The 13,607-nt window shown below is 46.0% G+C and overlaps 1 protein-coding gene across 1 annotated transcript in view; it reads right to left on the bottom strand.

Annotated features, from left to right (window-relative positions):
* The window catches only part of Pid1 (phosphotyrosine interaction domain containing 1), a 232,819-nt gene extending 219,221 nt beyond the window's left edge, over positions 1 to 13,598 (bottom strand). Inside the window, exon 1 of the mRNA XM_013519988.1 lies at positions 12,546 to 13,598. Coding sequence (XP_013375442.1) covers positions 12,546 to 13,577 — 1,032 coding nt within the window. The 5' untranslated portion in view covers positions 13,578 to 13,598. The remainder of the gene's footprint in view (positions 1 to 12,545) is intronic.
* Between the last annotated feature and the right edge of the window lie 9 nt (positions 13,599 to 13,607).

Raw genomic sequence — 13,607 nt, 5'->3', positions numbered from 1 at the left:
CCCACATCCGGGCTGGCGAGGGGAGACTCATATTACATCTGCTGCCCAAATTAGCTACCAACAGTGTCCTCTTCACATCAACACAACCCGAGACTGGACAACGTGCCATGTAGTCTCTGGAAATATGTATGGAACAGAGTCTCATATTCATTGTTTTCTTTTGTTTCTTTATTTCTCTGTTTGTTCATTTGTTTGTTAGTTTTAGGTACCAGGAATCAAACTCAGGACCTTGCACTAGCCAAGAGGGGGCTGTGCCACTCACTGGTTTTTAAAAGAGATTGAGTTGAAAGCCTCAAATCTCCCTCCCTGAAGGGAAAGACAATTTTAAACAATTAAAGTTGTTTTGTGAATGCTTTTTACCTCAGGTGAAGAGCCTTTAGTAAAATTGTTCCATCAGCTATATTTTTTAGTTGCTGTCTTCTTAAGGTAGCAAAGAGTTGTTTCTCAAGGAATGCAGCACCTACATCCGGTAGGCACATTACTCTGATACACAGACTAGAACTGAGACTTACTAATGGTTTTATTGATGTATTCCCTGTGCTTTCTGTCACCAAAGGAAAAATAGTAAGATGGCCCAGACATCCAGCCACATGGGCTGTAATCCTGGAAATTATCACCTCCATAGTAGTATCTCCAGAGTCTATAGCCAGTTGGGTGAGAACTTGGCACTGTGATGCATGGTTTTAAAAGGTCCCCAAGGATTACACCAGCTGGAAATTGAATATGTCACAAAAAGCCAAGGAATGGATGAACAGAGGCATGAATGAGAAATAGAGCCATGTAGAATGAACAAGGATCAGAAGCTCTTGGTCTGGACTTCTTTTCTCAGTCTTTGGCTGTGCTATAAGATTCTTAAGCAAAGGGAGATTGATTTTGAGAAAGAAAGAAGGAAAGGAAGGAAGGAAGGAAGGAAGGAAGGAAGGAAGGAAGGAAGGAAGGAAGGAAGGAAGAAGAAAGAAAGACAGACAGACAGAAAGAAAAGAAAGAAAGAAAGAAAGAAAAAGAAAAAGAAAAAAAGAAAAAGAGAGAGAGAAAGGAAAAAGATCACTCCAGGAACTAAATGAAGGAGTATTTTAAATGAAGAGAACCACATATAGAGTTCATTATTTATATTCTGGGTCAGAATTTTAATTTCCAGTTAAAAAATGAAACCTACAGAGGGTTTGCAGGACTGAGGGCATCCTGAAAACGTACTGTTAGTTCCTTTAATATCTAGCACTGGGCCTGGCATATCATATTTCACAAGCACATCTTTAAAAAGCTTTACAGTAGTATAGGTGACATATAATAAATAAATGATACATTTTGACATATGGATAAACCCAGGAATCCATCACCATAATCAAGATGCTGAATGTTTAACACCACTTCTGAACCCTACTGAAATCCCTTTCTAATATCTCCCTCCCAATCCTGGGCTCAGGACAATACTAATCTTCCTTTAATCATTATTTTTCCATGAGAGTTCCAGTTCCTCCCCATCCTCACCAACAGTTGGTATGGTCACAGCCTATTAATTTTTAACTATTTCAATAGTTGTACAGTAATATCTTGCTGTGGTTTTCATAAGAACATTGAACACCTTCTCATGTGCTTATTTTCCATCTGTGTATTGTATTTTTCTTTGTTAAAATCATGCCCATTTTTTTAGAGTAGGATGTCACTCTTATTGCATTTTGACAACTTCTTTATACATACTGCATCCAAATCATTTATTATACATGTGAATTACAAGTATTCTGTCCCAGTGATTGAAAAATATGGTTTATTATCTTGACCATAGTGATGTTTTTATAGGTGAATGCATAGTTGCAGTGATATTCTGCTGCTTATGTCTAAAAGTTATGCTAAATTCAAATGTAGATCTCTGACCCATTTTTAGTTAATTTTTGTATACAACATGAGGTATGGATAAAGTGCAGATATTCCTCAACCTATAATGGGTTATATCCTCATAAACTCATTATAAACTAAAAATATCCTAAGTCAACAATGCATTCAGTGCACTTAACCTGGCAAACATCATGGCTTAGCCTAGACTTCCTTGAATATGCTCAAATACTTACATTAGCCAATAGTTGGGCAAAATCATCTAGCACAATGCCTGCTTTATAATAAAGTACTGAATATTTCATAATTTCTGGAATACCATCCTGAAAGTTAAAAACTGTAGTTGTACAGTTATGCTTTCACACCACTGTAAAGATGAAAACTTATAAGGCCTTTATTTGGTGTTCTGTTGATGCCATGACCATTGTTTGTGTGTGGATATCCAATGCCTCAGCACTGCCTGTGGAAAACACTATGATCCTTTCTCCAGTTCCTATGCTCTGAATATTTATGGCCCCTTTCAAAATTTATACATTGAAATCTTAACAAGGTGACAGTATTATGAACTGAAGTCTTTGGGGATGTGTTTAGGTCATGAGGGCAGCACCCATATGGATGAAATTAGTGCCCTTATACAACAGGCCAGAGGGAGTTTGGCCACCCTTTGTTACACACAAGGACGCTGCAAGAAAGTGTTATTTCTCCAAACCAGAAAATAGGCCCTCATAAGACAATGAGTCTTCTAGAACCCCAATACTGGACTCCCACCCTCCAGTGCTGTGAGAATAAATTTCTGTTGTTTATAAGCCACCCAGTCTACGTGATCTTGTTGTAGCACCTCAAGCAGACTAAGACACCAGTAAATTACCTGCTTTGTACCTTTATGAAAATCACATGAAAGTTCTGATTAAAAGCAGAATTCTCAATAAAGATCTTCACTGACAGCTACAAAGTTAGGCCATGCATATTCTTTCTCTTGGCCATTCTACTTCTGGCAGCTCAGTCTAAAGAAACATAAGCTCAAGAATGTAAAGATATACACAGAGGGGGAAAGCAAAAGAATGTGGACAGAACCCAAATACTCCTTCACAGAGGAATGATTCAGTAAGTCAAAGTCCAGCTCTGCCACAAAACTCTATGCAAGTTCTAAACAGAAGGCGTCAGAGATACATGTACAATTATTGACCAGAAAAGGCACCCACAAAATCCTGTAAAGTGGAGGAGAAAGTGGAGGAGAAAAGGTGCAGAGTTGAAAAGCATGGAAGAAACTAAAATGTGCATTTATATATTTGCGTGTTTACAAAAGCCTGGGGGAAACTGTGGAGACATAACCACTAAGTAGATCATTTAAAGATCATATGGATTTCCATCCGGGTACAACTGGGAATAAGGTGAGACACAAGATTTCTTACTTAGTTACGCACTTCTGAACTGTCTGGTTTGTTACTCTAAGAAGACACTGTTCTGTGATTTTAACCCAGTCAAGTATAAAACAGCAGCCACAGCACGTAGCAACTGCAGCACTCCACTTCCCAACCCCGCCCACCCCTTGATCTTGAACTTCCAGCCTCCAGAACTGTAGGACAATACATTCGTTACTTAAGCCCACAGCCTGTGGAACAGCTTGGGGCAGCCCTAGGCAGTGAATATACTGAGCTACCAAGAACTGCCCAAAACAGCGGCCCATCAGGACCACATGCCTCAGCTCACAGCCTCAGGGAACTTAGGAAGGGGCCATCTATAGGTAGTACGCAAGGAAGCTGCTCACACCTGCCGAGAAGCTGGCCCACTCTCGATGCCAATGCCGCAACGCATGTGGTGGCTATGGAGCTTGTGCGCTCCTCCTCAGCTCAGTCATACAGCAGCTGTGGCAGTGAGCTGATCATGAAAGCAGCAGCATGGATCTGGTCTTGATGACAGTAACAACCTGAGGTCCCTTTCTCCCAACTCTCCCCTCCTCTCCCACTTCCAGGCACACCAGCCACATCCCCTTGTGAAGAAGGGGATGAAAAGTAAGACAGTGTTGAACGCCTCCCCCTCTCACCAGCAAAAGCTGAAAGAGCTGCTCAGCAGTAAAGCAACCCCCAGGGCCACACTGCATAAAGCTGGGAGACGAAACACCGGTGTCTGCCTTGGCTTCTACACCCAAAAGATGGGTCCAGGTCAGCATTATCCGACTCCCGAGGACACTTATTTTTGTCTGAAAAGCAAATTTCAGAATAAAAATAGGGTCTTCTTTCAGGTTCTTACACAAGGGAGATGGTATGATGTTTACACATGGGAGTCTGATTTATTTCATTTATGAGTATGGTCTCTAGTTGCATCCATTTACTGAAAGAGTAAATATAATCTAATAGGTACAGTGAAAGGGAAAGAAACTGCTCAAAAGGAAAGAACAACTGGGATGAGAGAAAAGAGAAAAGAAAGAAGGAATGGGAAAAATATGTATATATGTATACACAAGATAGCTAAGATAATTGTAGTACTAATTTCTATTGCTTTACTGAAAGAGACAGTTAATGTTTAATTGTTTGATCAGTGTCACATACCTATATCTGGTTATCTGAGTAACCACTTTGAAGATAACAATATGTAATACAGCAGCCACTGTTAATTTCCTATCACCTTGTCTGAAATTCTGTATTGTTTTTATTGTTTTTATGTTGTGTTCTTTATGTCTGTGTGTTTGTTAGTATGTTTTGGTTCTTTTATCTTTAAAGTAAAAAAAGAATAAGTTCTTCAGAAAAATAATTCATGGTTACCAAATGAAAAAAAATACTAAACCAGATACAAGTAACCAACTCAAAGTCCTATTACGCTGTCCAGGATGTTACTTTGCAATGTACTCCACCCGCTGAAGTATTTCCCAGCTGGGAAGAAGCAAACCATAGAACCCCGCTGCTACCCATGACACTACAGGGACATGGACAACCAGCACGGTTCTGAGGACAAAACCCTAAATCCTGGTCCCTTGGAATTTTTACAAAGATGGAATCTGCTCTCCATATACAGCAAAATCCCTGCCACATGACACAAAAGGGGCAGTGAGCCTGCATCCAGGGAGCTGGATGTGAGCCCCAGCTCTACCTCCTAGGGTGGTTGGAGGGAAAAATTAGTGCCAGGAACATCATAAATGTTAAGTAAGTGTTGGCTGCTATTGTTATTATTATTAATACTACTACTAGTACTACAAATGTAAGCATGTAACGAATGATAGTTAGTATTTCTTGTTTTTCTCTATCCCTGAAATGGAAGCCAGCAAGAAAAGTAAGAACCAGCAATAAAACCCCTGGCAAAAGAGTGCACAGGAGTTAACACCTTTGGAATGTAAGGAAAAATGGCCTCAAAGACCTGGGCAGCAGTGGTCTTTTAGACATCAATGTCACTGAGCAGAGCTGGAGACCATATGGCCTTCCAGCAGTGGATAATTGGGAGCAACTACTATTTGGTGGCTTCGAGGATGATTTAACTAACCTACACTTTCTTTTGGGGCAATAGACTGTCAACTCCCTGGTATCCACTTTACTCATAGGAGTCACCTTCTATGTGACTTCCCCGAGACATCTGTAAGATGAGAAAGTTGAGCCCCCATCCTGACCTTGAGCATGAAGTAAGGAAGCGCTGGATCTCTCAGTAGCATGGACCATTTCCAGAATGGCACAGCCAGGTCTCTCCAAAACAGGGCCCCAAGGGATCAAGGCCACAGGGTGTCAACTCCCAGGCCTAGTCCACTTCATCTGCCCAGCTATCATATGTGCTATGTGACTCACAAAGTTCAACACTGAGGGTCCTCCCACCCCTAAGTGTAGAGATAATTATATTCAGTGGGTCACATCTTCTCTATGTGTATGCACCTATGTGCATGTGTGTGCACATGTGTGTGTGCATATGTGTTACTAGAGATAGAACCCAGGGTCTTTTCACTGAGCTACATCCCCAGCTCTTTTATTTATTTGTATTAGAAACAGAGTCTTGCTAAGTAGCTAAATTCTCCAGGCTGGGCTTGCATTTGTGATCCTCCTGCCTCAGCCTCCCAGAGTGCGGGGATAAGAAGCCTGCACCACCATGCCCAGCTATGCCTTCTCCTAAGAGTGAAAATCAGCTACCCAAATGAGGAGACAAACACAAGTTAGTTGAGACTACTACTAACACACAGACTCTGGCCTATGTAGCTCAAACAATCAGGTATCTTCTCCATGATGGACAGAAAGGATGAAAATTGTGTTCACACCAGGAAATAAAATGATATTAAACCCAATTTAAAACAAGGGACAGAACTAGGCATCCTCTAAGTTTATAAGACTGTCCTTTTTCCCTCAAGAAGCACTTCCCACACACGTAGGTCCAGCCTGCTACTTGGGACCTAGCATATGCACAGCAAAGATGCATGGGAGAGAATGTAGGAGCTCAGACACGAGTTCAAAGCTCTCTGATCCTAGTGTGACCACCCTGACCTCATGCTCCTATTCAGGAGCACTGACTGTGTATCCAGATCTCTGGAAAGTAGTTGTCTCTATTTTAAAAATAGGGAAAGCAAAGTTCAGAGAAGTTACAAAACTATACCGAGGGGGCTGGGGATTCGGCTCAGGGCCACAGCGCCTGCCTGGCAAGCACAAGGTCGTGAGTTCAATTCCTGGTACTGGAAGAAAAACAAAAACAAACAAACAAAAAAAACTATACCGAAACACAGCTAATAAGCAAGTGAGTCAAAATTATTTATGAAGGGACAAATTTGCTCTTTAGTTATTATTTAACCAAATGACACTTGATACTGGAAACAACCCGATTAGTGAGGTGTTTACTGGAACTCCCCTTATCAGGGTAAAACCTCAATATGAAAAGCAGCCCAGAAAAGTCCTGAGCCATCAAGTTTAGGAAGGAAGACCTTGGCCAGATAAGGTACCCGTGCAGATGGGCATGACGCAGAAGAGCTCACTAAGACATGGGAAGCATTCCAAGGCTCCAAAGGCACGAAGCAAGTCTGCATTTCCCTGAGGCCTTCCAGGTCCTTGGGCTGGGGGCTGAACCTGCCAAACATGCTGTGATGCCTGATCACTAATTAGCAGCTAAACTGGGATCAAATTTGTTTTCTCACTAATATAAAATGGTAGTAGACCAATTCCACTGGACTTTAAGGAAGTCTTTGAACAAACATCTCAACTATTTCTCCTTGCTCTACTTACAAAAAGCCTTCACTTAGATTTGTGCCCACCGGGACTTCAAGAAAGCACACTGTAGTCATTGAGTGTTTCTGAGCTAGTTCTATTTGCTGACCACTGATGAGCCCCGGGACTGCTGCTATTCATAGAGTGAAACATTTCTGTAGAAGGCAGCCTGATCTCTGGTAGCTCTGGGGCTAAAAGGCTGACACTGCCGAACTCTCGCTGGGCCCAGTTTACACAGCAGCCTGGAGCCAGCGCGCAGGGAGGGGAGAAGAGCGCTAATCTGGAACATCAAACAAAATGCGAAAGTTGCCGAACACTGGCAGATAAGTCAGTACAGTCAACAAGAAACAACCATTGGGCAATGGTAACCAAGGGGCAGAGCGTTTTCGCCAAAGCCAGCATTTTGCAAGTCACTTGGTAGAGATTTTGCTGACAAACTTGGAGAAAAATTCAGTGACGTAAGGCAGTACTTTATGTCTGAGAGGCTAAGGCTGCCAGTTAATGATAACTCAAGTGTTTGTTATAAACCATAAGGCCCAGGACTCTTGCCTTCTCAAGGATAAGAGTTGAAAAGACACAAAAGCATCAAGGGGATTGGTTGGAAGCTTGTGCTTTGGTAAGAGGAGGTGCCACTTCTTTCTTAGTTCCTCTTAGAGCTCTCCAGCCTCCCCTCAAAACCATGGTTTCTCTGAACTTGAGATGACCAGACCCGATGAGGCTTGATTACCACCTTCCTTATACCTCCCCTGGTCTCCAGTTTGGATGAATGCCATGTGCTCCAGTTGAAGAGGAGTTCAGCCATCTCTCACCTCAGTATGGTTAATGTGATCAATATGATTAATAGGAAATGTGCTTCAGCAAGAACTCTGACAGCAACTTCCCTGACCCAATGGGATGGCCGCTGTTCTCAGTCCGTGTGCTCAGGGCAACAGCACCAACGGGTGCATAGCACCGTAATCACGCTATATGTCATCCTTCCTCACAACAATGAGGCCGTTAGGAAGTAAGGCTTGGGACCTGACCACTGAGCTCAAATTCTGGCTTGGCTCATTTCTTAAGTCTCTGGCTTCTGGTTGCTTTATGTAATAGGGATGAAAATGGTTGTGGGAGGTAGGTGAGCTAGATGACTCAATTACAACTCCTCAGCACAGCGTCACACAGGGAACACACTCTGGACCTGCCTCTGTGCTCCTCCCGTTGATCAGGTTCCCCTGGAAATGTGTCCGATTTCCCAGTTTCCTCTCTGCCTGATGAGCCAGGTCTAATGGTCTCCAGCTGATGTGTTAGAGGGTTCTTCAGTCTCACTCCCAGGGAAACAGTGAACCTGACATAATAATAGAGAGAGGGATCTAGAACAACCCACACTCTGACTCAAGACGAAATCTGCCAGATAGGACAAGACAGGGCAAAGGTAAGCTGGAAACACACCCTCACCTCTTAAGTTCCTCAAATAACACTTCAGAACCTCAACCTCTTTATCAGCCAAAAATTCGAAAAGAAAACAAGAGAAAAGTCCTCAAGAGATGAGTTACATCCTATGTTGCCTCCCTTCACCCTCTTTGTGAAATGCCAACACATAGCCACTGGCAGAAGAAGAAGCCGAGGAGGTGGAGGTGGAGGTGAAGAAGGAAGGAAAAGGAGAAGGAGAAAGAGAAAGAGAGAAAAGGGAAGGAAGAGGAGGTGGGAGAAGAGGGGTGAGGAGAGACATAGTCCAGGAGGAAAAACCAAACTCCACCTTCAAGGATAAATGAAAAGCTTTACATTTTCTGGAACTGCCGGGGGGCGGGGGGGAAGCTATAAGACTGGGAAAGACAGGCAAATGATTAAATTGGAACCTTTACAGACTGCCTCATGAGAAGACAGGGGTATACAGACTCCATCCATGATTAAAGGTTGCTACAATGTGTATCTCGTACATTCCCACTACCAAGATCTGCTCCATCCTCCTAACAAACATACTACTAAGGATATGCTGGTCTCCTTTATCTTGAACTCAATCTGTATCATCTTTTTCCTGTTCTCCTTTCCTGGCCTCGAGATAAAGGATCTGGTAGCTCACTGTAGACCTTTGCTGTAGGGAAATGTGTATCTCTGGTCTCACCTCAGCCCACCGAAGATAACAATTAATCAGAAAATCTACACAAATTTTAAAATATTAAAGGCTAGAAGAAATCTCATCTCTATTAAAAAAATAGTCTTTTTCTACTGAAAAATCCCCTTCATTTGTCTGAAAAGAGACTGTTTCAAATCTGCTTCTTTAAAAACGTATAATTCTCCAGAGTCCTTATAAAAAAAAAAGAAGAAGAAGAAATAAAAGGAAAAGTCTGCTATGCCGAGGAGAAGGTACAAAGGGAGGAATTCATATTTACATTTTTAAAAGTTGGGGTGGTGACTGAAGTCTTCACATTCCTTTTGATCCTATTACATTTTTAATGGCAGAAGCTACCAGCGAGGGCTGGGGCCGACGCAACCCAAGTTTTAACATTCAAGGGAGCAGATGAAGTTGCTGCAGCTCCTGGGATGAATGAGAAATTACCCAGCTCAGCTCTGCTCAGGGCAGCAGGTCCCTTTCCCGGCGCTGGATTTGGGTCAAAGAACTAAACCTCAAATCAGGAAACATCAGCATCATTTTTTCCCCCAAACAAGGATAATAATAATCAAATCTGATCAAAGATACCATTTCCTGAGCGTGGGAACCAGCCGCTATATTCAAAAGACAATCAGAGGCTGACTGTTGGGTCGGTTAGAAGCAAAGTTAAGCCACGTTCCCAGGCTGGTGGAGCTCATCTGAAAGAACTACCACAATCCACTGGGAAAAGATGGGGTTCCTTTCTTTCACCGCCTTTTTTGTTTTCTAGGTATTTCCACAATCCCTTGATTCCTTGGACCCATTAGGATGCTCTGGGAATATTTCCCTGAAGCATTTTCTGCACTCCAGCTCATCTCAGTTAAAATGTTTATAATAAAAATTAATAAGAAAAAAATTAATGAGGTTGGAAAGATTTGCAAGAGGAGGGCGGGACTTAACATTCTCTCCGGAGTAGCGGTCTATTCTCCCGCCCCGCACCATTTCCACTGCCCTGACCCGGCCTGTGGCATGTGCAGCGGGCACAGGGTCCTAGGCAGGGAGGAATCGGAAATGCACAGTGTTCTCTAATTGTTCCTTCAGGGCAAAACGAGCAAGAAAAAAATCCCAGGCAGCAAACAGAGACCGTGACAACTGCAAGGAATAACCACAAGAAACGTAAATAAAATATTATTACAAGCAGCTCACTCGGCACCTCACCTTCCGCAGCAAAAAGTTCCTCAGAAGCAAAAAACAGTAAAAACATACAAACTGTGTTTTCACAAAGAGTCCAGTGGCTGTTAGGGAAGAAACCATGAAGATCTCCCCACTACCGCACTTGGCTCACTTTTATAATCTCAAGGCTCAAAGTGTGTTTTTAAAAGAGAAACGGGTTCACTGACATTTAAATTTGGGAATGTAAAGGAGAACCCGGTGTCGGTAAGAACCTTCCGAGAGTGACTGAATCTCAGTGGTAAGCCCTGCTAGCCAGAGTTTTCAAAAGCCTAGAGCCCCAGCTCCTTGGACATGGCACCCTGAAATAAAACAAACACATTGCAAACGCAAACTGTAATAAACCAGACCCACGCCAAAACACACATGTGCACATTTCACAGAAGAGGAGGAGACATTCAGCCTAGGAATGATCACCCTGGGGGACAGGAGCCAGAGCTCTGCCTGCCAAGGATCACGAGCTCCAGAGCAAACGGGGCTCGTGAGAGAGACAGGCAGCAGGAATAACTTCGCAGACCAGTTTCAAACTCTTCATAGGCACAAGCACCAGGCCCTAAGACCTCAAGGGACTGTGACCCCTTCTCTGTAAGGACCTCTCCGCTTCAGCAGCTGCTCTCTGCATTGCATGGGGAACCACCACCTTCCCTCTCGGAATCAGATGCATGCTTTGCACTGCAGGAGGAGATGAAAGGCACCGCAGGTATCTGCTGCCACCGCCAAAATACACCCTCATCACCTTGTGCCCGTCACAGCCAGGAGGCTGTTCACTCACTTCTTCATCTCCAAAGCGCCTGGCTGGTTTTCATGTTTATAGCATTTGAGGCCTCCGAGGAAAGGGCCTGGAATGCCCGGCTCTGTTAAACAGAACATGCTCCCCACAAAGCATGGCCCAGGGAGTCTTGGCAAGGAGCTTAGGGGTATTTGCTCCGGCTAGATGCAACGCCCCCTGCAGGTCAGCCCTCAGTAGGACTGGTAGGCAGAGCTGGCCTTGCCTAGCACCGAGGGACCGTCTGTGTTTGGAGCTTGGAATGTTCATTGAGAAACCTCCCAAGCCAGCCAGGGCTCCTGGCCCTGCTGCTGCAAGTCCCCAGACATGTGCAGGCTCCAACGGTGCTGGATTTTACCTCTTAAGTACTTCTTCAAAGTTTACTCTGAAACAACGTGGCTCTGAGCCTGCCGAAAGTTTAACTGCGGGATTCCCTTGAGAGGAGGTGCCACCTCTCGGGATGATGTGTGCGACCTTGCCGCTGGGGTGGTCCCTTGGGCCAAGTACCACTGAAGGAATCTTCCTGGGAAAATACCCCTCTCTCACTTTGACCTCCTTACCCACTCCCTAGCTTTAGAACCCAAACCAAAGGCGGGCTGCCTGGCGGGTCTGGAGACAGCGGCGCGAAACTTCCAATAGGATGCCAGGTATGCAGCCGTCCATCCCTGGCTAAACCCAACTTCTGACTTTGGAGCATCCAGAAAAGCCTGAATTCAGGGCAGACGAAGGTATGCAGCCGTCCATCCCTGGCTAAACCCAACTTCTGACTTTGGAGCATCCAGAAAAGCCTGAATTCAGGGCAGACGAAGGTATGCAGCCGTCCATCCCTGGCTAAACCCAACTTCTGACTTTGGAGCATCCAGAAAAGCCTGAATTCAGGGCAGACGAAGGTATGCAGCCGTCCATCCCTGGCTAAACCCAACTTCTGACTTTGGAGCATCCAGAAAAGCCTGAATTCAGGGCAGACGAAGAGCCAATGAGCAACGGAAAAATAAAATAAAATAAAATAAAATAAGTAGCATACCATGACCAAGCCAAACCAAGCTTGACATATCCAAGTTATATTGGCAAACGGATGCTTTCACAAATCATTTGTTCTGTCTTTCCTGGAGACAGAAGGTGGGGGGTGGGGATATCTGGATTCAAAAATCTTAGCCCCAGACCAGTAAATTGTGTCAGTGGAATGCAATCTAAAATTGCAGCTCTGAACGTCTAACATGATTTGTACCAACAGACACACAAATACCTCGGGGCCAAAAGTTGTAACACCCCGAACGAGTGCGACCCTTCATTTCATCACCCCCTTCCCCAGCTCGGTGCCCAGATCTGAGCTGAGCTCACAGCACCCGCTTCCCATGCGTGCATCTTGCAGAATCCTGCTGGGCAAACCCTGGCAAGTGGGCAGAGGCACCGCCTCCTCGGCCCCTCCAGCCAGCCGGGCACCTCCTCCTCCAGGCTGGCCCCCGGCCTCCAGTGTGCCCCTTACCTGCAGGCGCTCCGTGGCCGGCTGCCACATCTTCCAGCCTTGGGGTCTGGCCGCGGAAACGCTGGCTAGACTCTGTGGATCGCGCCGGGGGTGAGGAGCTGCGGATCCCGCTTTCACATCTGGGATCAGGGTCCGCGGGACGTGCGTCCTGGCGCCGGTCACCGCCGGGTGGGCAAGGAGGGCTGCGAGCTGAAGGAGGTGGCGCGGCGCTGTGCTCAGCCGCCGGCAACTTGTGGGCACGGCCGCGCCGCTGTCCTGGCGCAGCTGCGAGGATTGCGCAGCTCCGCCCGGCCCGGCGAGCGCACGGCGGCGGGGCTGTTCCCTCCTCCGCCCCCCACCCTCGCCGCCGCCCGGACCTGCGCGCTCTGAGCATGCCCGGGGCGGCTCCCGGGCCGCGGGGTGGGGGCGCAGACCCGCAACCCCCAGATCCCAGCCAGAGGCGTGCACAGAGGCCGGAGCCCTGCCAGCCACCACCCCCACCCGGGGGTGGACTCTGGCGGAGGGGACGGACTGGCCCGAGAGAAAGGGCCTGGGGACTGTGGGAGGAAGGAGGCTTAGTAAAGAAACAAGCACCCTGGGTCCCGAGCTTCCATGGCTGGGATCTCTGAAGCGCCTGGGACTTGTCTGGAGCTGTGCTGAGGAGACGCTTGCACTCCTTTCAACCTGAGTTAACTGAGCACCTATTATGCTCCAGTGCCTATGCGGGCTCTGAACACACAGCTGTGCAGAGGAACAAAGTGCTTCTCTTCTCCTGAGCTCGCCTTGAGGTTGAGGCAGTGGGGACAGAGCCAACGCCTGAACTTGCAGGTGCTGTGGGCAGTGGTGACAAATGCTGGGAAGAAAATAAAACAGGACTGAAAGAAGCAGGGAAGATGGGAGCTTCTTCTGAGGGCCCTGGCAAATGTCTGGAGAGGAGAGGGGGCCACTGGGGAGGTCGATTCTGCCTGGGTAAGATGATGACAGTGCAAGACCCCAAGATTTGCCCTGAGGCCCGCGGGCACTGCAGGCTCTGGGAATTCGGAGAAGCCACATGGGGCTCCCAGGACCACAGGCTCGGGGGGG

The sequence above is a fragment of the Chinchilla lanigera genome, unplaced genomic scaffold (genome assembly GCF_000276665.1).
Source record: "Chinchilla lanigera isolate Chin_1 unplaced genomic scaffold, ChiLan1.0 scaffold00052, whole genome shotgun sequence".
Classification (NCBI taxonomy): Eukaryota; Metazoa; Chordata; class Mammalia; order Rodentia; family Chinchillidae; genus Chinchilla; species Chinchilla lanigera.
Note: the sequence above shows the minus strand (reverse complement) of the source record. Positions and strands in the feature narration are given on the sequence as shown.